The 26,340-nt window shown below is 36.7% G+C and overlaps 1 protein-coding gene across 2 annotated transcripts in view; it reads right to left on the bottom strand.

The window, feature by feature from the left end:
* Positions 1 to 26,340, bottom strand: part of LOC145984131 (nucleoporin Nup188-like) — a 236,228-nt gene that overhangs the window by 71,096 nt on the left and 138,792 nt on the right. For both annotated transcript variants that reach the window (XM_083117569.1, XM_083117567.1), the window contains exons 16-18: positions 24,678 to 24,826; positions 10,888 to 11,032; positions 4,388 to 4,662 (exon numbers count right to left, since the gene is read on the bottom strand). In XM_083117569.1, the coding sequence (XP_082973695.1) occupies positions 4,388 to 4,662; positions 10,888 to 11,032; positions 24,678 to 24,826 (569 nt within the window). The remainder of the gene's footprint in view (positions 1 to 4,387; positions 4,663 to 10,887; positions 11,033 to 24,677; positions 24,827 to 26,340) is intronic.

Here is a 26,340-nt window from a genome sequence, read left to right as displayed (position 1 = left end):
AAGTATTTTCTCAGCACTTGCTTCAGGTTTGAATATTATTTTTTGAATTTCCAACACAACAGCAGATCCTGGTTCAGCAATGTTCTGTTTTATTTCCGATTTTAAATTAGGTTGGTCCTCTGAATGAGAGTTTGCAATAATTTTATTACAAAAACTCTACAATAATGATGAATCATAACTTAATTGTCAATAAATCTTACAAAACTAGAATATAAAACTTATTAGAAGGTAAAACTCTAGTATAATCTGTACCGGTTTAAATATCGGATTTTTGCCGATGCCGATATGTCAATTTCTGCCGATTTTCATACATCTGTAATCGGCTTCGGCACATCCCTAACTGAAACTAACCTTAAAATGGTATGTTATATTTGAAGATGAAAACTAACCTAGAGTTAGTACGTGCGTATGGTGAATATTAGTGTTTACCTATATATGTTTATAGTTTAAGGTAATAACCATACGAGACGTGCATTTAATATACAGGGTGGCTCAAAAAGTCACTTAACACCCTCGGTACAAGGCCACTGCAGCGCGCAACGTGGAAATGGTGATGACCAATCGATGCCAGGCCAAAGGGGAACCACATTGACGCTACCCGCGCGGTCGGTGGCCATCTTGATGTCCGCCATATTGAATTCAACTTCAGAATTTTAAATGGGAAGGGGGTGATATGATATATCAAATCAGGCTAGAATTTCACGAGAAATGCAATGGTGAAGGTTTTTACGACGTATCTTTAACCAGTAAAAAGTTATGACTGAATTCTTGTATCAATTTGCTCCTTTTCGAGGTGTTGGAAAAACGCCTTAAAATTTGTTTAGCGCGTCGGTAATGCATCGAGATCAAAGTGACGTCTATGGAGAGACGTTCGCATGCCATTGCACATTATTTTAATTGGATACATCCATGAAGAGCTGTGCATTATGAATGGTTGTCGCGAACAATTTACAGTGTGACGCTTCCCTTGAATTAAAAGTCCTTCACAGTGACAAGGCTAATGTTTATGTTCATAAGCAAGTTTATCTTTAAATATCATGGTAATAAGACACAGCAGAACTTTTCCCCACCTGCGAACCATTGTTGACTCCCTCTCCCTTTCTTCAGCTTGTTTGTAATATTTACGACAGGCTGTGAAGTGTGGTGCCAGTGACTTGTCTGACAGCTTGAAAGATATCAGTTTCTGATCCGCTTTAGGCAGATACGGCTTGCCCAACAAAATGCAAAGAACAAAAGAAGGATTATTTACAACAGGCCAATCTTGTTCTAGGGTGCATTGCCCATTTCCTGCCCTCCGATGCAAGTGACAAAAATATAATTCCAAGCTGAGAGTCTGGTCCTGTGGTTGTAGCGGGAACAGGTGGCACATGTTATCATCACGGAAATCTTGAAGAGCAGGCATTCTTTCGAGCAAACATGGTTAAAAATGTATAACTGAAGTAGTTTCCTTGTTAGGACTGAAATCGTTGAACGTATATCTGAAAAAGTAATGTATCTGAAAATCGAACAACTGAAATATACAGGGAGGTTATTGCAGCATGACACCGCAAGAGCGTCGGCCGCTTGCCGGCCCAGTCATGCAACAGGTGCCGGCAAATTGCGTAACAGATAGCCCGTTACACAAACCGCTTGTTTTGTAATGTTTCCACTTTTCACAATTATAGTTACAATTACAACTTAAATAAGCACGTACCTTGTCGTAAGGATGTTGGAAAAGGTGTCCTCTAAAATACAAATATTTCTGGCACTTTATTTTTGACATGAAATCTTTCTTAGACACCGCGAGAGCGTCGGCCGCTTAACGGCCTTGTCATGCATCAGGTGCCGCCAAATTGCGTAACAGATAGTCCGTAACAGAAACCGCTTGTTTTGTAATGTTTCCACTTTTCACAATTACAGTTACAATTACAACCTTATTTCAGACATCTAATCTTTCTTAGACATCTCTACTTTATCCTCGGTTGACAGAAAGGGAAGACAGCATCGCGGCGCATAAAGCAAACCGAAAGTGTAAAATTATATTTAAAACTAATAATAATGATGATCACTAACCTTCTGTGTTATAAATGATGTTGAAAATGACCTCCTTCAACACCAATACATTTCCGGCATCTGCGTATGAAATTCCTCTGAACATCCATAAGCTCCTCAGGTGTGATTCTGGCAATTTCTCTTCTTATATTTTCTTTTAAATCCTCTATTGTACGCGGGTTATTCTGATACACTTTGTTTTTTAATGTTCCCCATAAATAATAATCACAAGGAGTAAGATCGGGGCTACGAGAGGGCCACAACTCAGTACTGATAATTCTGTCCTCAAAAATCTCGGCAATAAAATTAAGTGATTCATAAGCAGTGTGAGCAGTAGCAGAGTCCTGCTGAAAAAATGACTGCTGGCATTCAATGTCCGTTAATTGTTCAAAAAAAGGTTGTAGTATGTCTCTTCGATACCTTTCACCATTGATAGTACCTTCATAAAAAATAGGCCCTATTATTCTGTGCGCATTCAAACCACACCACACACCAATTTTTGCAGGATGGAGCGGAACTTCATGCACAAGGTCAGGTTTTTCTGCGCTCCAATAGCGATTGTTTTGTGAAATAACTCGGCCATTCAATTCGAACCAAGCTTCGTCTGAAAATATGATTAATTCTGGATTTACTCTGCCAGCAACAATATTATCCAGCATCCAGTTACAGAATCGAACTCTAGTCGCGTGATCGCGCGGTTGCAATTCATGAACCACTGTAATTTTGTAGGGTTTTAATCTAAGTAATTTAGTGGCATTTCGTGCTGAGGATTTTGAAATGCCTGTTTCCTGAGCAAGCCGACGGAGGGATTTTTTTGGAGTATGTTCAAGTCGTTCACCAATTTCGTCTAGCTTTTCTTCCGTAAGAACACGTCGTCTGGAAACACGTTTCTTAGGTTCAAGAGATCCTGTCTCTCGTAATCTTTTAACGAGGTTGTAAACAGTATGTCTGTCCGGAACAGGATTGCCAGGAAATTTTCTTGTGACTCGCCTGACTACTTTTCTGCAAGAGTTCGTTTTCACGTAAGCATCGTACATAAAAACTCTTTGTTCAAGACTATATTTGTTTGGCGGCATAACTAATGAATGAATAACAAATAACACACGATAAAGCACTAGCACTTTAGCACACCAACTCAATAACACAGTATAAACAACACGAGTACTGATAAACGCAAACCGAAGTGAACACGTCTAAACAACTGGTAGCCGACAGCTGTCGCATTCGCGTAGTATCGAGAGGCTTCTCGCGGCTTACCACTACTCCGATAAGCCGCTGATGCTCTTGCGACATCTGAGGAATTTCGCTTCTAGCGTCGGCTCTATAGACACTGGATGGACCAAATTTTGAGGGAAGCACAACAAAAGACTACTCTATGAGGATATGTAATGCTCCTGCCGCAACTTTGAAAAAAAAAAATATGGAAATTACGACGTTCAGAAATTTTGCGTAATTACGGGGAAAATAGAACTTTGGGATTTGGCCCCCATTTCCCCCTGGACTCACAATTGTCGGAATTTACATAAAATGTTGCTTTTTGTTCATTCTTACATTTAGAATTTAAATTTCTTAAAAAGATGCAGTTGTTGAGCAGTTATAGCCTTTTATATTCAGTTTATCCCATAGTAGCAAAAGGGGAAAAGTGCTTATTTCAAATGGCGCTCTCAGAAAGAAAAACGCACACAGTGTATGATCGCTACTTTACTTCAAAAATATTCACACGTTAAAATTAAGTGACACTGTTAAATAATTCGTTTATCTGCGCTTTCGTTTTGCATAATAATGTATACGTAACCTCCCCCCTCGAAAATCTTGGGCACGCCACTGACTCTAGTGTTCAAAAGGATTAATCTTGTGTTATCTGCAAAATAAGAGTCACGGTTTTGTTTATTCGAAGGCAAGACAAGAATGAAAAATTGAATCCTTTATGTTGGATGAGTCATTGCTGTCAGAAGCGATATGGGCAGAAATAAAGTGCCAGAAATATTTGTATTTTAGAGGACACCTTTTCCAGCATCCTTGCGGCAAGGTACGTGCTTATTTAAGTTGTAATTGTAACTATAATTGTGAAAAGTGGAAACATTACAAAACAAGCGGTTTGTGTAACGGGCTATCTGTTACGCAATTTGCCGGCACCTGTTGCATGACTGGGCCGGCAAGCGGCCGACGCTCTTGCGGTGTCATGCTGCAATAACCTCCCTGTAATAGTACGCAGGCTTATGTGAATTGGCAGGGACTGCCAGAATAAAACATACTAACGAGAAAACCGTACTATCGCGAAACATGTAACTGTGATTTCACTGTATAATCTTCAACCTTACGCAAACAATATAATAATAATAATGTTTAAACTTACTCTCTCCAATGAGACAGTAGGAGTAAGTACAACTCTGCTACGTGCACAACTATCTTCATATTGGTTGATTTCTCCACATCAAGTTCCCTCACGAGGGTGTCAAATGCATGGATTGAAAGAAATTGGCATTCTGAAAGCATCTTGTTAAAATTTTCATGCTTGAGAATTACAGTAAGAAAATTTTTCCAGCATATTAAAAATGAATTTTCCATCGTATCTAATCCAGACACATTGAGGGAATCATTTTCACTTTTTGGTGAGTTGCCTGTGGCTATCTGAAAAGTAAGATATTTGCATTAGATCTTTTCACTAGAAGAATTCATAAAACAAGATGACAAAACAATAATAAATTATTTCAGCAGGTAAAATTGTTAAGTATCATCTACAATTTAGAAATATGTATTTACATGCATACAAGTTTTATAATAAATTACAGTTATGAATGTTAATAACATTTCTTCCAGTTTTGTCCACAAAACTTGACCATTATGTCATTTCTTTGTAATCAAGGAGTTACAGGTTTGATACCCAGTTTAGGTACATAGTGGTTTGGATCCCACATTAAACTGTAGATCCAGTCCCAATCAGTCTCTCTGTGCATAAAGAGAACTTCAAATTGAAACTACTTGAACATTAGGTGATGGCTACTAAAAATATTCCTAATGCTGTTGAAAAGAAAACAAGACAACAAATTAAATGCACTAAAATGCCTTCTGGATGGAAGATGTTCTTCACCCAAAACACTTAAAAATCAATGCTTGCTGTTTTGCATCAGCATCAGGTGGAGTGGCAAAGCAGCACAATTGCCAATAATTGCAGAAGGTAAGCTCGATGGCAATGTATTTAGGAAAAAAACTTGTTCAGAGATTTTGACAATCAAACTTAAATATAAAATAATAAAAAAAATGACACTATTTCCAGCAAATTTGCAGCAGTGTAACCAATCAATATCTCAGACCGAGTGACTTATACTCCAATTACTGCCATGTTACCTCTGCACATAGATGGAATTTGTGAAAAACAAACCTTCATGAAGCTTTCCTACAACAACTGTTAAGAGATACAAATATTTATGTACTGTGGTTCAATTCCCAACAAGAGCCTATTTCAGTTGCTTGGGTTACACTTTACACTATTTTAGTCAATAAAATTAGATTCCCACAGAAATAATAAAATTATCTTTTCTAACCAGGTAACTACTAACAATTACACACTGTGATTTCTCTGTAACCATTATGCATCAGATCCATGTTCATGTAAACATTCCCCCTCCCCCCCTTTAGAACCATCAATACTTTCATCTCTTTCTAATCTAATTTCTAATTTGGTTATTTCATGTGACTTTTTTACCTCTTGGATTAATCATGATGATGAGAATGAAAAATAAACAAGTGAAATTCAAAATGAGACAAACATAATAATACACCCATGCCTTGACTATAGCTCGACCACAAGGAAAAAAAACTTCCGCCCAAAGCGTTCGCGCAACTTCTCTGCCGTTATCGGTGTTCGGGGCAGTGTTGCCAGGTCAGGTTTGAAAAATTCAGGAGATTGTTCCTTGGGAAACCAGAAGATCTGCTACAAAATCCGATGATCTAATAGTAGCGGATGAACGACCTTCTCGGGGGCGGCATAGGCGTGCGCACTGGGGGGCAAGAGGATGTCTGCAGATTCTTTCCAGCGAGGGGGAAACAATGTATTTTTATCAGGCGGGTAAACGAGGCATATTACCCCGTATAATGTTGCCCTCTCAGAAAACACCACTTGAGTTTGAAATTATCACGTTTCTACATCCCTATTATAATAATGGATGTAAATTACTGTAACTGAAATCAACTCACTTTTCGGGTGGGATAAAATACAACCATCTAAAAATAGTAATGTACATGGACGTCCGCAGGATTATTTCCAGGCAGGGGAAAGGAAGGTATTTTTTCCAGGGGGGGCAAAGAAGGCACATTTTCTCCAATAATAGTGTTGTTCCCTCAAAAAACATTGCTTAAATTTCAATGTATCATATTCATGCAATAATTAACACACATTATTGCAGCTGAAATGAAATTATATGTGAAAAATATATAATTTTTGGTTGACTTTCATTTTCCAGGGGGGCCACGCCCCCCCTTCCGGACGCCCATGGTAATGTAGTAATAGTAATAAAATAATAATAATGTCCTAGCACATAGTTTGGCATAATTTCACAGTTCAAACAGCACTTTTCATGGCTGAGTGGAGTTCCACTCTCCCCCCCATGTTCAAGTAAGGTGACCAGGAAACTAGTTTTTGAGCAGGCCGTCGGAGGTGCCATAGCAATAGTTTATTATGGAATCCTACCGAGAAATTAATAGGTCTGGCAACACTGACGTTGGCCGCTCTGAAGGCTCCTTCCTCCTGTCTTTTTCCCCCACCCGCCAGCGCGATGGGGTCTGCGCAGGTTTCTTTCCTTGTGGTTCCACTATAGGGTTCAAACCCGGGACATACATTGTACATTTCTTTCCCTTCCCCCACACATGCATGGATATTATTTGCGAATTAATGCAAAATGTGTGCTTTCCTATGAAGTGAATGTCTTTTTTGTGAAATATTAGCGAACTGGATGAAAAACCAATAAAACTTGGCAACTGAGCCAGTTTGTATCCATAAGAAAGAAGCTGCAAATTCTCTACTTTATGCACAGAACCACACAGCATCCTTTCTAGTTCAGAAAGTTTAAAAGTAGGTATGAAGTAGAAATTGAAAATTTTAAATGAAAGGGTGTATTTTTGGGTGGCGTATTCATTCATCATGCAAAATAGTAAGTGAAGGCATTACTTAACATGTGTTATATATGACTGATCTAATATTTACCATTCTTGTCAATTTTTTATTTACTATAAATTTGGATACAAAATTATCAGTTATGAGACTTTATGTCACTATCTCAGTACACTACACTATTAACTGCTGTTAATAGAAATGAATCACACAGAGCATTCTCCAACAGCTTTTTATGGCACACATGAAAAGTTAGTTTTTAATTTTGAAATGATGGAATGCATAAATCTTCTCAGGAAGTAGCAACATTAATCAATTAGCTTTCTACATAACAACATAACATACTTTCATTATGAATTCCTTATTTAGGTAAAATTGAGAACCATAAAATCTAATTAATTTGTTAGTACAGTGCGATAATTTTGGCTCTGGGCCGAGATAACACATGAGTGCAGAACAGCAAGGCATGGTGCAGATGCCAGCAATTTTGTACCATAATGTCCCACTTATTTTTACGCACATATCTATAGCATGCAAACAATTATATTTATATTGTATAATGAGTACTATAAGTTATAAGTGTTTTTCAAAGTGGAAGCTAACTGCATTCACACATTCCTGGAATCTTTTGATGAACTTTTGATTGTTCTGTTTGTAACTTGTTTTCCTACGATTGTTAAACACTTGCCGGATTAACAATTTTGAGTTTGGACTCCAATTAAAAATTAACCAGTATAGTATACCTACATAAAAATGAGTTATATCAAAATTTATCTTAGTTAATTCTGTGTTAATTTATGCTAACATTTTTTTTTCAAGTAGGTCTTCAATTTTTTATCGTCGTGAAAACAAAAGAAATGCAATTTTTTTCAGGTTTCCTAATGATCACTCTTTGAAATTCTATAAATAAAAAATAGGTGGTTTGATCATGATGAAATTTTAATAAGGTGCAGGCAGAAAGGATTTCAACACAATTCTTAATTTTCAGATTTTAAAAATTGGTCAAAATTGCATTCTTCTCAATTTGTGAAATAACTTTTTCTTAGGATTGGATAGTCCTACAAATATGAACCTGGTCTTCTATTTAAACTAGGGATGGGCCGATATGAAATTTTGGCTGATACCGATAAAGTACCGATATAAAATTTACCAATACCGGTAACAGATATTCTACCGATCCAATATAAAATCAAAAATGGTCCTTGAAGAACCTGAAAGGTTCATTGACCTCCTTAATAAAGGTGTGTTTCAAGGTGAATGCGGTGCAAAAGAAATTGCATATTTAAACATTTACTTTTTTAGAAAGTAGGGCATGGAGATCTATTAAAATTACAACAAAATGGCAGAATTTTGCACTAAATTATCAGATATTTATTGATATATCCGATCGGTAAAATAATTGGTACTATTACCAATAAACCGATACACCGATATGCCTATATCGGCCAATACCAATAGAGTACCGATTAATCGGTCCCATCCCTAATTTAAACCCTTTGCATCTGTTTTTAAAATCCGTTACCACTGTCAAGTCACATTGCAAAACCGATTTTATTCAGATTTCTTTTAACGGAGTAAAGATGTTTGTGGAATGTAGCAACACAGCTTGTACAGACTTGCTGTGACAGCCCACAGTTTCCACAGTTCAATGGAAATCTGTGTGTGCAGATTAACGAGTAACTGAATAAGCTAAATTTGAATGCAACTCATTTTTATGTAGGTCTGCTGGTTAGTAATTAATTGGATCCCAAACTGAATTATCCATAATTTCTAATCCAACAGTAGAAGCAAGTTGTCAGCAGTTACAGTATTGTCATTCGTGATCATTCTGTTAAAGAAAATGCCATCGCATTGACATGCAAAAGTTGATTGTTGAGGCACCAGGAGAGCTTACAAAGCAATGCACTGTCTCAAGTTCACGTTGCACGTGGAATTGTTGTTGCTCACATATCAGTACAGTTCTGTTCATCTTAGCATGCAGTGTAATTTCTCTGTTTTGCAGGTAATTTATTATTTGTGGTGAGCCCTAAAAAAATAGTCTGTAGAAACAATCCTCCACACAATAGATGAACTGAAAGACAATATATGAACAGAACTTACAAAAATTACGGAAGAGGGACTTTTGTGTCTCAATCAAAATTTCATCAAAAGATGCCAGGAATGTGTGAATGCAGTTGGCCACCATTTTGGACAACTCTCATAACACAGGTTAGTACTCGTTATGCAATATAAATATAATTTTCTGCATGTTAAAGATACAGGTATTGGACAAAATAATGGAAACACCTGTGGAAGTCGGAACATCATGTATTAATACGGTGTTGGGCCACCTTTAGCATGCAATACAGCTTGGATTCAGGACGGAATAGACCGATACAAGTTCTGAATGGTGGTGAGTGGAATTTGAAGCCATTCTTCATGCAGCACAGCCTCCAGCTGAGGTAGAGACGAAGGAGGTGGAAATCGACGCTGAACCCTGGTTTCCAAAACAGCCCACAGAGGCTTGATAATATTCAGGTCTGGGAACTGGGTGGGCCAGGGAAGATGTTGAACCTCATCAGCATGCTCTCGAAACCACTATTGAACAGTGCCAGCAGTATGAATAGGGGAGGGGCATTATCATCCTGGATGGCATTCCGGTTTGGAAATAAGGTTTGCACCATTGGGTGGATCTGGTTACCCAAGAGTTCTCTATACACTGCTTATGAGACCCGACAGTGTAATGTGACAAGGGGGGCTGCCGAATACCATGATATAGCGCCCCAGACCATAATAGAGCTGCCACCATGTTTGACAGTCGGGCAGTGACAGTCCACATCGTATGCTGCCGAGGGTGCCTACCTTACAAACATACGTCCAGTAGTGGAGAAGAGGGTAAAGGTTGACTAGTCTGACCAAATGACATGTTTCCAGTCCGCCAATGTCCAAGTTTTGTGGTCATTGCACCATGCACGTCGTCTTTGAGCACTCGTCTCAGTTATTAGGGGCTTGGCTATAGCAACACGTCCATGGATACCCATTTCATGCAGTTCCCGCCTCACTGTTTTGCATGACATGGGGTGTTTAGGTGCTGATTAAGTTCTGTAGTCACTTTGGCAGCCATTGTTTTCTTCTGCAACGTTACAATATGCTTCAAGGCCCGGCGGTCCCTTTCCTGCAGCTTCGTCTTTCAACCACTATTGTGCTTAGCAGACCCTGTTTCACCATGCACTGTGTATGCGGTCATGACTTTCGAGACCGTTACACCGCTTAACTTCGCTGTTTTGCTCACAGATGCTCCAGTGAAATGGGCACCAACAATTCGACCTCTTTCAAACTCCATCAGGTCGGCTATACTGGTCACTCACTACACCTGAACAATGTGCACTACCACACTGCCTCACTCTACTGTCAGTGCACAGTACATACTACCTGCAACAAACAAGAGAAGGTTGATTTTCGCCGTGCTCAATGTTACCAGGCACATTGAAAATATGTCCCACTTCTGACTCTTGTTTCCATTATTTTGTCCAATACCTGTATGTGTTAAAAATAAGCAGGACGTTAAAGGATGAAAATGCCAGCATCTGCACCATGCCTCGCCCATGTGCAGTCACATGCTATATCGGCCCAAAGCCAAACTGTATACATCCCTTAATAAATAATGAACACCACCTCATATTTTTAAACTAAAGTGTATAATGTTACTGGAAATATAGTTTAAATATTGGGTCTCTAATGATTACATTTAGCAACACAAAGCTTACCTCTGACCATCTCTTGAGGTGTTCATGTGGTGTATTAAAAAATTTTGACAATACAGCACTTAATGATTCAGATATATGCATATTCACCAGATATAATTCTGTTGCTATTGTATTTAGAACCATTGCAGTGACTTCAAGATTTTGCCTGAAAAATATTCAATTTGATAATACAATGTCAAATACACATTTAAACATTTCAATCACACATGTACAAATGCAAGCTGAAGGAAGCACATGTCTATTGAAGATAAACTGATATTGTCATAACTATACACAATGCAGAAATTAAAAAATCAGCTTAATTATCATACATACTGGAGACATTACAAATAGTAATAACACTTCAAAGTATAAATTAGGGATGAACTGATAAGAAATTTTAACAGTTAACAAAAAAATGTCAAATTTAATGATATTAGTAATGCATATAGGTGGGTTTCATGTGACATCAGGATTTGCACTACCGACATGTTCGCGGCCAAGTTGTTTGTCGTCTGCAAGGAAATACCCACCACGTAGCATTCATTACACCTGCGCCAACTGTACGTTTGTTGTTAGTACTGTGTAAAATGTCAGTAACATTGCATAAAATTAATGACAATGTTGTGCTCTCTGGAAATAGCGGTAATTTTTCATATGTTCAAACTCTTTGACAGTCGACAGAAAAAGATACGGAGAAAAAGCAAAGTATTGTGGTGTAAATCCATATGTACTGGACAATAACGAAATGAAAAAGGGCCTAAAATTGGCCAACTGTAGTTCACATGTGTTTATTTACTTGACCCAGCTACCTGGAATCAATGTTTTTGTATTTATTAGTGGTTTGAATTCTGCTTGATATATTTACATCCAATACAGATTAACTGTAAATTCCAAGACTCTGTGATTATCGCCAACTGTTTCTTTTTAAAGTTTATTCAAGAGCTGCAATTTAAAATGTTGAGTTGATCGAAAAGAGTAATTTCACTCCTTGCTTTAATAATTTGCGATATGCCGGCCTCCATGGTGGAGTGGTTAGCACATCAAACTACAATGCCAGGAGTCCCGGGTTCGAATCCTGGCTTGGGCATGGATGTTCGCGAGTGTCCATTTATCAATTTCATCATGTCATCACTCATTTCCATCTTTGCAAATTAGCCAAAAGTGGCACTAAAAACGAACTAAGATAAAGCAAATCAATCAATCAAAATATCAATTTGTACTAAAAGTCACAGAGGAAGGTGACATATGAACTTACCTGAGAGGAAATGTTCACTACACACACTGTAATGTTTGCTTTGCTCATTTATGTTGGTAGAATTTATTCTCACCAACCAGATGCAGCGCGGCGTCTTGTGATCAACAATTACAGTCCCCTGCCCTGAAGCGCAGCTTCTGTTCTTTCTCGAAAAATTCGAGGATAAATGTGAGTTTGTTTTAACTACCGAATACTACACAATGTACCATCGTAAACAAAGTTCAAATCTCCCGCTTGCCCACTTGAATTGCATATGTTTACAAGAACAGGCCTCAATCATGGCTGCTCGATCCCACAATGCAACAGTTTGTGACATATGTGAAACACACCTATTCTACAAATCTAATATAAAATTACAAATGTTCCATGAATAACCTGAAAACAATTCGCCCATTTTAATTAATATGTGTAACCAGGTGATTGCATAGCTCTTATCTTAGAAAAATAAACTGCATATTTAGAACTTTTATCACAAACCAGGGTGCATGAATAATACATCTACATGCTGAAAAGTTGGAAATAGCACAAACATTTTTTTAAAAATCATGACAGTATTAGCATTGTGTATTAAACAAATTGCTGCACCTTTGTCATGTGTTACCATACCCCTTCACCACTTGGAAACAACCATCTCAATTTCAACTTCAGAATTTTCAAATGTGACCAGTGAAATTTATTTAAAATACTCAGAAATATACAACACTGAAATCTGGTTTCATTATGGCATTTCAAATTAACAATAAGCATGCACAGGCTAAGTCTGAAACCAGCTGAACATCCAAAGGAGATTTAATGATGCATTAATCATGCTCAGCAGCAGCACTAGAATTAATCATTTAGGGGTGCAGAAAGAAATTTAGGTGGTGTGACATTAAAAATAAAGAAAATTTAAAACATGCATGCTTTAGCCATTACATCAAATACCTATCAATTTCTAGTAGACTTCTACAAAAATTTGTCAGCCAAACTAAAGGAGGGAGGGGACAGAGGGGAAGGGGGGGAGGGAGATATTCTAGCTTTGGATTTGCTTGCTTTGATGACAAGATCCACAACATATTTTGCAATTAGAAATTAGCAAAGGCAGACTAATGGCATATGTTGCATCTTAAACTCGAAGAAAGTGGTCATCTAGTGTAAACATAACACAAAATACAATTGTATTGCACTATGTAGTGAAATGCAAAGCAAGAGAGAGAATGAGATCCTTGCTTTTATCAGCAATGCTTACGAAAGAAAACCTAAAACATCATACCAGGTAATTATCAAAAACCACAAACAGACCGGCTGAATAAACAAAAGAAGAAACAATTCTTAACAACAATTCTGAGGAAAAGTATGCAGAGAATGCCACCAGTACAGGGAAGTAAATGCAGCTTCTCATTCAGAGTAGGGTGTGTCATATCAACAAAAGGATACAAAAAGAGAAATTGATGCTTATGTTTCTAGAAAATTAACACCTACAGAACAAAAGATATGTACAGATATAAAATGAAGCCTTGGCTTTTAACATGGGCAATGGAAAACATTTCTGAATATGTTTCAGGTTTAACACTAAATTTAGAAACAGATCACAAACTGTTAATACAGATTTTGGGTTCTAAAAGTTTTGATGAATTAACTCCTAAATTGCAAACATTTAGAATAAGGTGAATGAAGTACGATCATAAGTTCAATGCCTGGTACTAACTTACATTAGCTGATTATCTATCCAGAAATCATATTGATAACTGAGATAGAGAGGACTAAGGTGATGAAGTTAATGAATTTGTGAATGTTATTGTTCAGAGCTGTCCTGTTAAAGATTATCATTTGGAAAAAATCAAACAATGTGAAGCTCAAGATGAGATATGTAAACAAATAAAGTGCTACACAGTGAATGGAGGACCTGGGAAAAGTAACGTTCCAGTAGAACTGTTTTTTTACTAAAAATATCGATATGATTTCTCTACAGTATAGCATTTATTGTTAAAAGGTTCTTGTATTGTTATACCATGTTCTCTGCAGCAAGAGGGTTTAGAATTCATACATCAAGGTCATCAGGGAATCACTAAATGTATACAGAGAGAACAAATGTCAGTATGGTGGGACTTGTTTCACAACTGAATACATTACTAAAAAAAACTGCTCTTAACGTATTGATTTGCCTTTTGGCTTTGCGAAGATGGGGATGAGTAATGATATCATGAAACTGATGAATGGACACTCCCAGACATTCATGCCCAGGCCAGGATTCAAACCTGGAACACCTGGCGTCCTAGCATGATGTGCTAACCACTTTGCCACAGAGGCCGGCTGTTAATGTATTGAACTGAAAGGTAACTGTAAAGAACAATTTGTCACAGAAAGTTTACCTGATGGACCATGGCAAAAGGTGGGAATAAATTTTATTTAAATGTAATGGTGCCACAGATTATTCAACTTGTTTTAGATATTTCCTTTGAACCAAATGACTGAAGATGCAATAATCACAAAAATGAAACAATTATTTGCTAGATATGGTGTTTGTAATGTGGTTAGGTCTGATAATGGACCCCAATTTCAATATAAGTTTTGTTGTTTTGCTAAAGAGTACAAATTCATGCAGCAAACAGCTTCGCTGTGTAAACACTCCATTAGCAAATGGCTATTCTCCTACAGAATTATTTCTAAACAGGAAATTAAGGTCTGATTTACCAATGTTACCTCACAAATTACTACCTACAGTATTGAATCGTCGACAAATTGCGTACAGGAATAAGGTTATAAAAAACGAACAAGCTGATCATAAAACAAAATACAATGTTACACATTTAAGATACCTCAAGGTTGGTGAGAGGATCTGGGTTAAAGATTTGAAACAATATGGCATTACTAAGGTTAAATTACAATATCGTAGATCATACATAATAAAAAAAAAAAATACAGTGGAACCCTGATTTTACCTTTTCTCACATTATACATTCAATCTTGATGGTTCCAACATAGCAAAATGTTATAAAATGTTCCTTGATTTTACATTTTCCCACCTTTTATTTGCCTCTTTGCATACAAATCTGACAGAAATTCTCTCCATGTGGAGTAGTACAGTGTTTCAGACTGCAATTAAATTTCCCTATTTTCTCTTTCAGAATGAAGAATCATTTTTCAGCATTCATATTTCTACTTGCGATTTTTGTTTAATTGTGTATATTTTGTAAGGATGGGCCGATATGAAATTTTGGCTGATACCGATAAAGTAACAATATAAAATTTACCGATACCGATAATCGATATTCTACCGATCCGATATAAAATTAGAAATGGTCCTTAAAGAACCTGAAAGGATCATTGACCTCCTTAATAAATGTGTGTTTTGAGGTGACTGCAGTGAAAAAGAAATTGCATATTTAAACATTTACCTTTTTAGAAATTAGGGCATGGAGATTATCCATAAAAATTACAACAAAATGGCAGAATTTTCCACTAAATTATCAGATATTTATCGATATATCAGATCGGTAAAATAATCTGTAATTTTACAGATAAACCGATATGCCTATATCGGCAGATACCAATAGAGTACCGATATTTTGTAATATATGTATTATTCCCTATTTTCACAACAATACATAAAATGATTGTGTATGGGGCAGTAATATAATTAAAAGTTAATGATGAGTATTAGAAAGTTCGATAATGTTTTCAAAATTTATTTTGCTTAGTATTCCCCGTTCTATGATAAACATGAGCAAAAGGTTTGCCTACCCACCTGAGTACAGACAACTTAATTAGGGAGCATTTACATGTAAACGTGATGTCTTGCATCTACAGTTAACCTCATGTGGATAGCTGGGACCACAGTAGTTCTAGAAAAGTTACCACCTTCAGGACGACTAAGATTACACTTGTCCTGTGCCATTTGGCAGCATTTGACGCATCATTTCTCAAAAACCAGAGAAAATATTTCAGTTTTGTTCACCAGCCATTGCCTACAGTATTCCCAAAGCCCACAACCCAGGTATTCCTAAGCATTTAATTGTAACAGAGTTCAATGAGCCAAAGGTCCACCTAACAAAATGGGTAAAAAACAAAGTCTCAACCTTCAACCAGGCTAAGCAACTTATCACTTCCATAGTTCAAGCTGACAGTGCCAAAATTGCCAGCACAGACATAGTACATGTTGATTGATTGATTTGGTTTATTTTACTTCACTTTTCTGCCACTTGACTAATTACAAAGATGGGGATGAGTGATGATACGATGAAGTTGATGAAAGGACACAAAGAGCACCCATGATCATGCCGGGATTGGAACCTGGAACCCCTGACATCATAACGTGATCTACTAACCACTACGCCATGGAGGCCGGCGCATAGTAAATATGTACAATATCAATTCCCATTAATCTGGCACTCACTTCAGTTGAGTTCACCCGCATAGCAAAATGTTGATTGTTGCCAATTTTAAATTTTCCTGCATTTTAGGTTTCTTTACTTTGTTCCCCTCAAAAATGTAACACCAAGATTCCACTGTATTTGTAGCAACATGCCAATACCTTGTGTAAATTGGGTTGATTATTATAAAATTTTGGTTGTCTGGAGACTTCTGGTTAACACTGAGTGTTGAATATGAACATACATTGTAGGTTCACCTACTGTTAACAGCAATGGTATGATTAATGTGATATTAAACATCCTGTGGATATGTGGCTAGTACACATGCGAATACTTGGTGAGTCATAACTTCCAAACCAATAAAAATAGATTTTGTCATTGCCTTTCTCACAAAAGTTTACATAAATCTGAGTGGTCACAACAACTTTTAAAACTCTAAAGTTTAAATCAAGATGGTGGTATTCAAAATGGAGGTGTATTCTAACATATATTACTGGTGCAGTCACTGGTCTAACACATAATGATAAGGCCTTGATGACTTTCACTCATTATATTAAAGATATTTGTGAGATTCTTTAGGCAAAAATGACAAAAATAATACAATAGTTTCAAGAAATTGATATATAAAACAAGCAAACCACTCTTCTTGCACAGCAAAATAAGTAATGTAGAACATTATTCCATGTTTCTATTAGCAAAACACATAAAACAAAGCATTGAAAAAATGAGACATCTCACAAAATTATTTGTAACAACCATGAAAATAACTATAGACATGCTGAAATGTTTTATTTTAGTAGGGATGGACCAATATAAAATTTTCGCCAACACTAATGTACCCGATATTTTACTGATCAGATATAAAATTCTAAACAGTATATTGACCACCTAAGTAAAAGGATGTTACCAGATAAACCAAGCTTTTGCAATGCACGAAAAACCGCATATTTACACATTTACTTTTAAAATACAGAATCGATATTAAATGTATGCATCATAAAAACTATAACAAAATGGCATAATACTAAGATATTTTAAGATATAAAGGGTTTTCCAATAAGAAGGATATGATTTTGAAATGAACTGGCAACTATGCTTCAAATGTTATAACTGTCACTAGTTGTCATTTGTGTTCAGTATACTGTGACAATTCATCATGGCTAAATACACACTTCAAGAACGTTTGGTTATTATCCAAAAAAATTATGAAAATAGACGATCTATTGAACTTAAAATGGATCATAATTATGGGCAAAAAATGATCTTCTCTGATGAAACTCATTTCTGGTTAAGTGGATATGTTAACAAACAAAATTTTTATTTTTGGTGTGAAAACAATCCACAAGATTTTCACGAGAAGCCCTTGCATCCACAAAGGTCTCTGTATGGTGTGGTTTATGGCATGGTGGCATCATCGGACCATTTGTTTTCCAAAATGAGGTAGGAAATGCTGTTACAGTGACTGGTGAGCAGTACCGATTGATGTTAACAGATTTCTTGTGGCCAAATTTAGATGAAATTGATTTGGAGGACATGTGGTTCCAACAAGACGGTGCCAAATATCACACTGTTAATGCCACTATCGACGTATTGCAAGAACAGTTTGGTGAAAGGATAATTTCAAGAAATACAACTGTTAGTTGGCCTCCAAGAAGTTGTGATTAAACTCCTTTAGATTGCTTTTTGTGGGATTATTTGAAATCTATAGTCTATGCAAAAAGACTACGAACCCTTGATGCATGAATATTGAACATTGAACACTGCATTCGTGACATAGTTGTTGCACAAAGTCATCAAAAAATGGGTTCATCAAATTCACTCGTATGCACGAAGTCAAGGTGGCCACTTAAATGATGTGTTATTCAAAACATAATGTAATAAACTATGCTTAAAAATAATATAAAAAGTTTGGTTGTATCTGAAATATTTTTTATTTTATTTCATTGTATAATCATATCGTTCTTATTGGAAAACCCTATACATATATCGGATTTACTTTAACCAATTTACAATTCATTTCTCTACACAGTTTTTTGTTGCAATCGATTTTGCCACCTGTTTGGTAATTTTGTCAGGCATGTACTAGCTTGATACGGGTGGCATGGTTATTTTCTCTCTCCCACTTGCATGCGTATGTATATGAGCAGGAGAACAAAGAACCATGCCTGTCGAAGCTACCAAACAGATGGCAAAATCAATCACAAAAAAAAACTGTGCAAAAAAATTGAATTGTAAATTGATTAGAGTGAACTATTCCCCTCCATGTAACTCTCTTTAGATATAGATAGGTATGGTAATTTTACTGACATGCATGTATCAGGTGATACTGATAACGGTACCGATTAGTCTGTCCCATCCCTATATTTTAGTATACAGATTGAGTAAAAAGTCAGGAACCACTAAACTATATCTAATACATAGAGCCTGGGACTTTATGTTATAACATACTTTTTATATGCCATCGGATCGAATACTGGGGTGAGATCTTGATGCATCTGATGAAAATAAGCCGAAATAGATGAACTTGATAATGTATATTTTGACATATTTTGCCAAATCGGTGTTTTTAAAACATATTTCTTCAATTTTCTTGTAATAAGACATGTTTCTGTATAATTTGGTAATTGTCTTCCATATAATTGGTTATTCTTCGTACCTTTAGTGCAACAGATAGTTTATACTATCAATGGCATGATAAGGAAATTACGGACAAAGAAATTAAGAGCAGAGGCAGTATTTTCTTACCAACTAGTACAGTTAAGCAGGCCACCAACTTCTCACTGGATCGCCGATTGTTGATTTGAATTTATTTCAATTGTTCAAACGGACAAAGTACTGACTCAAGATCTTACGTAGGTCATTTAAAAGGAAAGGAAAAAGTCCTTTGAATGTGTATAGAAGTAAATTGAAGGCATCATTTATTTTTACACGAACTGTTGTATAAAAATGGCGTATTTCTGTACCTTTGAAAATTAGGTGTGTTATTCACATTTCAAAACAGTCTAACTTCTCTGCCAGCCGGACGGACGGGCGGAGGGGGGGAATGCAGGCAGGCACGCACGCACGCACGCACGCACACACACACACACTGTAACGATTTGTTGCAAGTAAAATTAGCAAAAATCTTACAACTTCCAACTTCGTTGAAAAAATAAATGCTCCGCTCAAAATTACGCGATGTACAATCGCTCATGATTTAATTCTCATGAGTTACGACAGATGGCTCCTATAATCACTCTCCGGTTATCGAATCGTAAAACCATGCCCCCTAAATCAACGGAAGGCAAGAGCGATAGACATGTGCAGCTAGAGGCAAACAGTCGTGTATTGCGTTTGGTTCAGTCGACTACCTTTTTTGATACGCTGCAGAATGCATCATCGGTAACGACACTTTGAACTTTGACGTTCTGTACCATGTTACTTATAACACGCGATGAATTGCAAGTGCTTCTTTAAATACAATTCCGGAACATTTGTTGTAAAGGTGCTAAGCACTATTTCTTAAATTACGTTACGCGTTGGAATATGGACACGCGGATTGCGAAAAAGGTCATTTCGACAGTCTGCAATTATGAGTAATTTTTGGCAATGGGAAATGTATTACGTCGGAATCCAAGCAAGGCGTACGCTGGTCAACGAGGATTTGACGATCAAAAAGTGAAGGAAGTTGTGCACCCCCTTTTTCCAGGACTACGAGAGTGGCAACATCCAAAATCAAGGTAGGAAACAGTGGATTTGTTATATTAGTGGTGAATAGAAGTGCGACAGACAAAAAAAGCACGAGTTTAATATTTGAGCCCGATACGTGTGAGTTTCTTACGAAGTGCGCCATATTACAGAAATAAACATTCCTTGTACAAAAAAGGTAAAAGTTCACGTAATTGAGAACTGAATACGGCTTGTTGTAAAATAAACTATTCACTTCGATACTGCGTCATCTGACCCTCAGTTTAAATAGATAAAATAAAATTGCAAAATATGCGGATGCAAAATTGGGTAACACATTAGCTATTCTGCAATGTGCTTACATCAACATTCATATTAACGAGAACAATGGTTGGCATTTTTTTTTGTAAGACACGTCGCAAAAGCATACATCAGGTAATCGCGACGAAGTTTCGCTAACGTAACTTCCCCTCACATTTCTCCCTTTTGGTCGTTTAGACTTGGTTAAAACTTTGTTTGTAATTGAATGAGGCAATGAAACACGTAATTTGGGAATGAGCATCTAAGTGGGTGGAACTTTTCTTATATGTACCAATAAGATTTTTTGTAATTTCTTGAAGACGTTTGTCTTTTCAAAAAAAAAAGGGTGGTTCTTCCACATTTTTATGAACCTGTGATCACGAACAATCGGTGGTTGCTTATTATTGAAGGTGTAAGAAGCGTTCTTTGATTAATGTAATGTAAAACGAAAGAAACTTAAAACTTGGACATAAACGCAAGTTAAAATAAATTGTACACTTTTGACTTAGTTGATGCGTTGACCTTTTTGAATTCGTTGTTGAATTCGTTTATTATTACTGGAAAAATTACGTTTAGAATCGTTGTAAATTGTTAGAATACCAAAAAGGAGTTACACTATTGTTATTAAATTGTTAAAATTGAATCTTTGACTTTTTTTGTTGATACAATTTACTCTAAGTACCTTCCTAATTCGTCGTGCGCTTATATTCACTAGTATGCAAGAGTGTGTGTGGTATAGTAGTTAGTGAGTTGTAGATTTGTAAAAGTTGTGTAGCAATAGTTTAGTGATATAAAATATTTTGCAGGGGTTGCGTAACGCATTTTCGAAAAACTTAATTGGGGAATACGTTTCTCCTCCCCTTTGGTTACTTGTGCAAATAATTATTTGTGGATATATTTGTGAAGACTGTTACACTCCCTTTTCTTAATCACTACTCCCCCCATTTAGATTTTGTGACGTATGCCGAGGTGCACATAATTTAGATCCAGGACTCTAGGGAATTGTTTGTAACAAAAGGGGCCCAGTTTACCCAATAGATAAAAGCACCCGGCAACTCGTAACATAGATAAAAGCACCCGGCAACTCGAACGTTACAACACACACACACCATATAGGTCGATTACTTATATTCATTACATAATCAATTCATCCACCTCATAACAAACAAACAGCAAAAATTATATAAATTGTCTCCCAACATTTGTTCATACATTTAAGACAAAATCCATTATGATTAAGAGAAGTCTTATTTCTCTCTGGTAATTTAGAGTGCATTACAGAAAACAATCATATTGTGAATGAAGCGAACAAGAAAATTTTTAATTCATTCTTTTTGCAAACTGAAAACAATATTGATTTAATAGGGTGCAAATAATTTCACGAGGTTCCATGGCATTCTCTCCTTTACAACTTTTATCATTTAGATTCTTCGGCAGCCAGGGATAACTCCCGCCACTCCCTAGCTACAGCTCTGAACTTAACGAGACTAAGAAAAGCAGGAATTGCGAGCGAAGCGAGTGAAAAAATTTTATAAAATGTATTTTTATTTGCATAAAACTTGAAATCGAGGGGCATAATTGCCCCTCTGTAGGTGCTCTTGGCCATCAATGTTTGCCCCTTTGCCTTCCATAGAATTGATTTCCATTCAAAGTTGGGGACCCCTACTGCACTGTGGTTGCACCACTGATATGCACACAGAAATATACAGAGCATTTGCTGACATTCGCTACGAGACTCAGCGGCAAGCGGCCCGGTATCAGCGCTTGTCTCTCCCATTGAACGGGCCTGTGACAGTCGCATGCTACAGTCTGTTTTTTTCGCTCTGGTTCTGTTGACGTTGCAGACTGATGCCAGTATAATCATCCCTCGGAAGTTGTGTTCTGTCATGTCCGTGTGTTGAAGATTGTGGCTTAATATGGCACCACAAAAGTTTACATTACAACAAAGGATTCATCTTGTCAAGTGTTACTTCGGAAAGAGGAATTGTGGAGAAGTGCGATGAAGTTTTGCAACAAAATTTTCTGGTGTTCCCGTTCCACATAGGACCACTATATTAAACTTCGAAAGAAAACTGGGAAATCTAAAAAAAAAAAAAAAGGTAAAGTACTCCCCTGTGCATAGCACCATGCCATGAAGGCGTATAGGGGGTGTGGGGGTAACGCCCCCACACTTTCTTGATCCGGTCGTGAGTGGGGGTGATGTGATCAGCATCACGCCCCTGACCACCTTTACCCCCAGGGTTTCCCGCAGGTACCCATGTTATTCGATGCTGGGTGGGCGCCGGGGCCGCTTCCATCGTTAGAAAAGTTCCCGGATTTGAACCAGCCGGGGATCAAACCCGGGACCTTCAGCATGGTAGTCAGACGCGTTACCGACTGAGCCACCGCGGCCACCTAAATATAAAATCTAAAAAATAAAGTATACAAAGACAATCCGCACATTATCCGTAAGTTAAAAGAGAGTACTGTACGAGAATTACAGTAGACGAACTTGCACGTGTAAATGCCATTTCCTTCGAAGATGCCAGGAATGTGTTGCAGCAGAGGGACATTATTTTCAACACCTTCTGTAGTCAAGGTTGGTACACAATATGAAAACTGTAATTTTAATAGCTGACTCTACCGACTGTCAAGGACCCATTCCCTGGGAAAGACAAGTGCTGATGCCGGGCTGCTTGCCACAGTCTCGTAGCGAATGTCAGGGAATGCTCTGTAGTAACAATATGAAGTGTCTGTGTGATTCCAATATATTCAAAAATGAATTTAATTAAATGGTATATTTAAAACATTTGAAGTCCTTAGTTTGCATTTGCCATTTCACATACTCAAGACTCGAACTACATCTACAAACACAAGTCACACAAATATTATGGTATATATTCTAACCTACAAAAAATTGTTAATTGTGTAAGAATTTCAAACTCAAATCTACCTAATCATCATCAAGATATCTTATCTTGCAATAATCTTCCGTCTGTCAGATTGCTCTACAAAGGACAGTAACAAAGTAAACAGATCGAGAGAATTCTGTTTTATTTTTCACACATTATTTTCCTTCCTCGATAAAAATAAAAACTCAACTGTCAAAATCTCACCTCAGGGCATTTATCAATATGTATAAATTCAATAGAATTTGGATTAATAAAGTTGCAATTTTTCACGTCTACAGAGAAAAATTCAAGCAGAATTCACGCATAATTCCCGGAGCCAATAATTCACGCAGAATTCTTGGAATATCCAGTGAGTAGCCACCCTGTAGAGTCTTGTGTCAAATAAAAAAAAAAAAGATGCCAAGCCCTAAAAGAAGCTGAACCTGATATTACATTGCTGCCGGTGCTGACACAGTGGGGAACATGGCTTCGAGCAATTCAGTACTACTCCTCCAATCTTCACATTCTTGCTGATGTAGATGGTGGTTATGAAAATGAGGGTGTTGCATCTGTTAGTGTTGTTCAACAATTAGTTCAAGATACAAAAGTGAAAGAAGATATTGTTTACATTTCTGTAAATTTTGGGTTCCTGGTGTTGAGCATTGAGTGATTGGAGTAAAATGGTCTCCGAGTATATGATTCTCTTGAAATGATCGAAAAAGTGAAAACTAAGTTATCAAGAGCAAAGGGACAAACTGGTAAGAAACATCTTGAACAATAATCCTGGATGCAGAACCTTGACCAGCATTGCCAGTGTCCTCAGCAGGGACAGAGGATCAACATGGAAAACATTGAAGATGATTTAACATTTGCAGACACAACATGTTTCAGATTTACTCCACTGACCTCATGCTATGTAGAACATGCCTTCTCCTGTTACAAGACCCTGCTGGCAGATATCAGTCAAAGTTTCACTAAATTTTCGTGTCACACTGCAACGCTTAAGAGTACAAATACAAAGAGGAAGTTCTGCAAAAAGATTGTAAGTGTATTGAGGAAAGGAAATGTATTTAGTGTAATTTGTCTTGACAAAAAATTTGTAGGTTGTTTTTCAAATTCTACTATCTTGAAAACTGCAACCTGGAATTAAACTTGAAATTTCTAAATGGAAAGGGGACAATGAGACCACTAAAATTTGTGTGAAAATTTCCAAAATAAGCCACCAGTGAAATTAGTTTCCATGGATTTTTATTCACATAGGAGTTAGCAAGTGTAAAATGTCTCTCTTGGTAGTCTCCTGTGTATTTTCCAATGGAAAAGAAATAAAACACAGGTAAAATTGGTTAAACACACAAAATTGCATACCTCTCGATAAACAAACTGTAGCAGAAATTTTCCCAGAATGTATCCCATTTCTTGAAATAGTCCATGGCAGTTGTTCTTTGTCCCAACCATACAGTCTCAACCACTGCAACTGAAGCTGCATACATACGGTCCTTTACAACATGTGGTAACTGGAAAATTAAGATAAATAGCAATTACTACATGCAACTCTTTCATTTCTCAGTGGAGTTAACAACTTCATAGAGGGATTCACAAATACTAAATTAACATAAGGTGGCTAAAGTAGAGCCATGATCTAATTCCACAATTTTTTTAGGTTCTTCCAGAAACAAGTTGCATTTTATCATCATGATCCCTCGCAGTTTCCTGCCTCTGGCTGGGTCCGCATGAAAGCCGAAAGTTGGGTTTCACATATTATTAAAAACAATTACTGATGAGCAGCCTTGGCTCCTGAAAAAAAATAAATTCAGTGTCTGATACCTTGCATGTTAATTCTTTCAAATACAAAACTGACAGTAATAATTTAACCGTTTCAACCATTAATGGAAATTACATTAATATTTGATTGGAATAGTCTTAAATGTAAGAAATGCCAATGTATTGGTCCAAATTTATCAAAGATATTGGCTGATACTTTTCTGGATTACAAGATTGATTGAATTTGTTCATTATACATCACTTTTCTGCCACTTTTGAGTAATTGCGGTGATGAGGATGAGTGATGATATGATGAAATTGATGAAGGGACACTCACAAACACCTATGCTCAGGCTGGGATTCGAACCAGGACCCTTGGCATCATAGCACACTGTGCTAAACACTATACCACAGAGGTCTGTCAGAATGCAAGAATCACATAATGTTCACAAAAATGCCACACGATACTTTTACACTCCAAACAGCCTGGGAATTATGGAAATTGCACAAGTTCAATTATATTGGCCACAGCATTGTAGGGAGAAATTAATTTTGTGATTAAATAATTATATCATGTGAAATCGTGAATATTTTAGAGCAAACCCCTGAAGGATGGTACACTTCAAATTAAAAAATATATTTTAAAATTTATAAATATTCTAAGCTATTGTAAATTGTCTCAATTTCCAAATATTGGTATCATAATTGGTGAAAATGGGTAAGAGTATCAGCATTTGTATTGCTATCAGGTCAAAGGCATTTTATCTCAACCCTACATTTTGTTTGTGTTAAACACAAAATTATAGCACATAACCTTAAATTTTGAATTGTGTTAAATACAAAATTAAAACACATAACATTAAGAGGTATAAGAAAGGGCTGTCAAGGTTTCTTGCAATCATGTTGTGTTTCAGTGTTTTTTATAATTTTTAGATTGCATTTTTCTTATTTTACACAACTTTCACTTTTGATTAATCACGATGATGAAGATGAATGGTGATAAGATGGAATAAATGAGGGGACATTCACAACAGATCCCTACAGACAGGTTAAAACCCTGGAACCATAGCTGGTGAACCCAACCACTCACACACCAAGGCAACTGTCAGTACTGCAAATACTCAAATTGAAATCCTGGAACTGTAAAAATATAACATTTTTTTAGAATGAAGAATGGACAATAAATACAGGTAGATTGATTAATTTGATTTATTTTATTCACTTTTCTGCCACTTTTGGCTATTGCAAAGATGGGGATAAATGAGAT

The sequence above is a fragment of the Lepisma saccharinum genome, chromosome 2 (assembly GCF_977018435.1).
Source record: "Lepisma saccharinum chromosome 2, izLepSacc3.1, whole genome shotgun sequence".
NCBI classification, from domain to species: domain Eukaryota; kingdom Metazoa; phylum Arthropoda; class Insecta; order Zygentoma; family Lepismatidae; genus Lepisma; species Lepisma saccharinum.
Note: the sequence above shows the minus strand (reverse complement) of the source record. Positions and strands in the feature narration are given on the sequence as shown.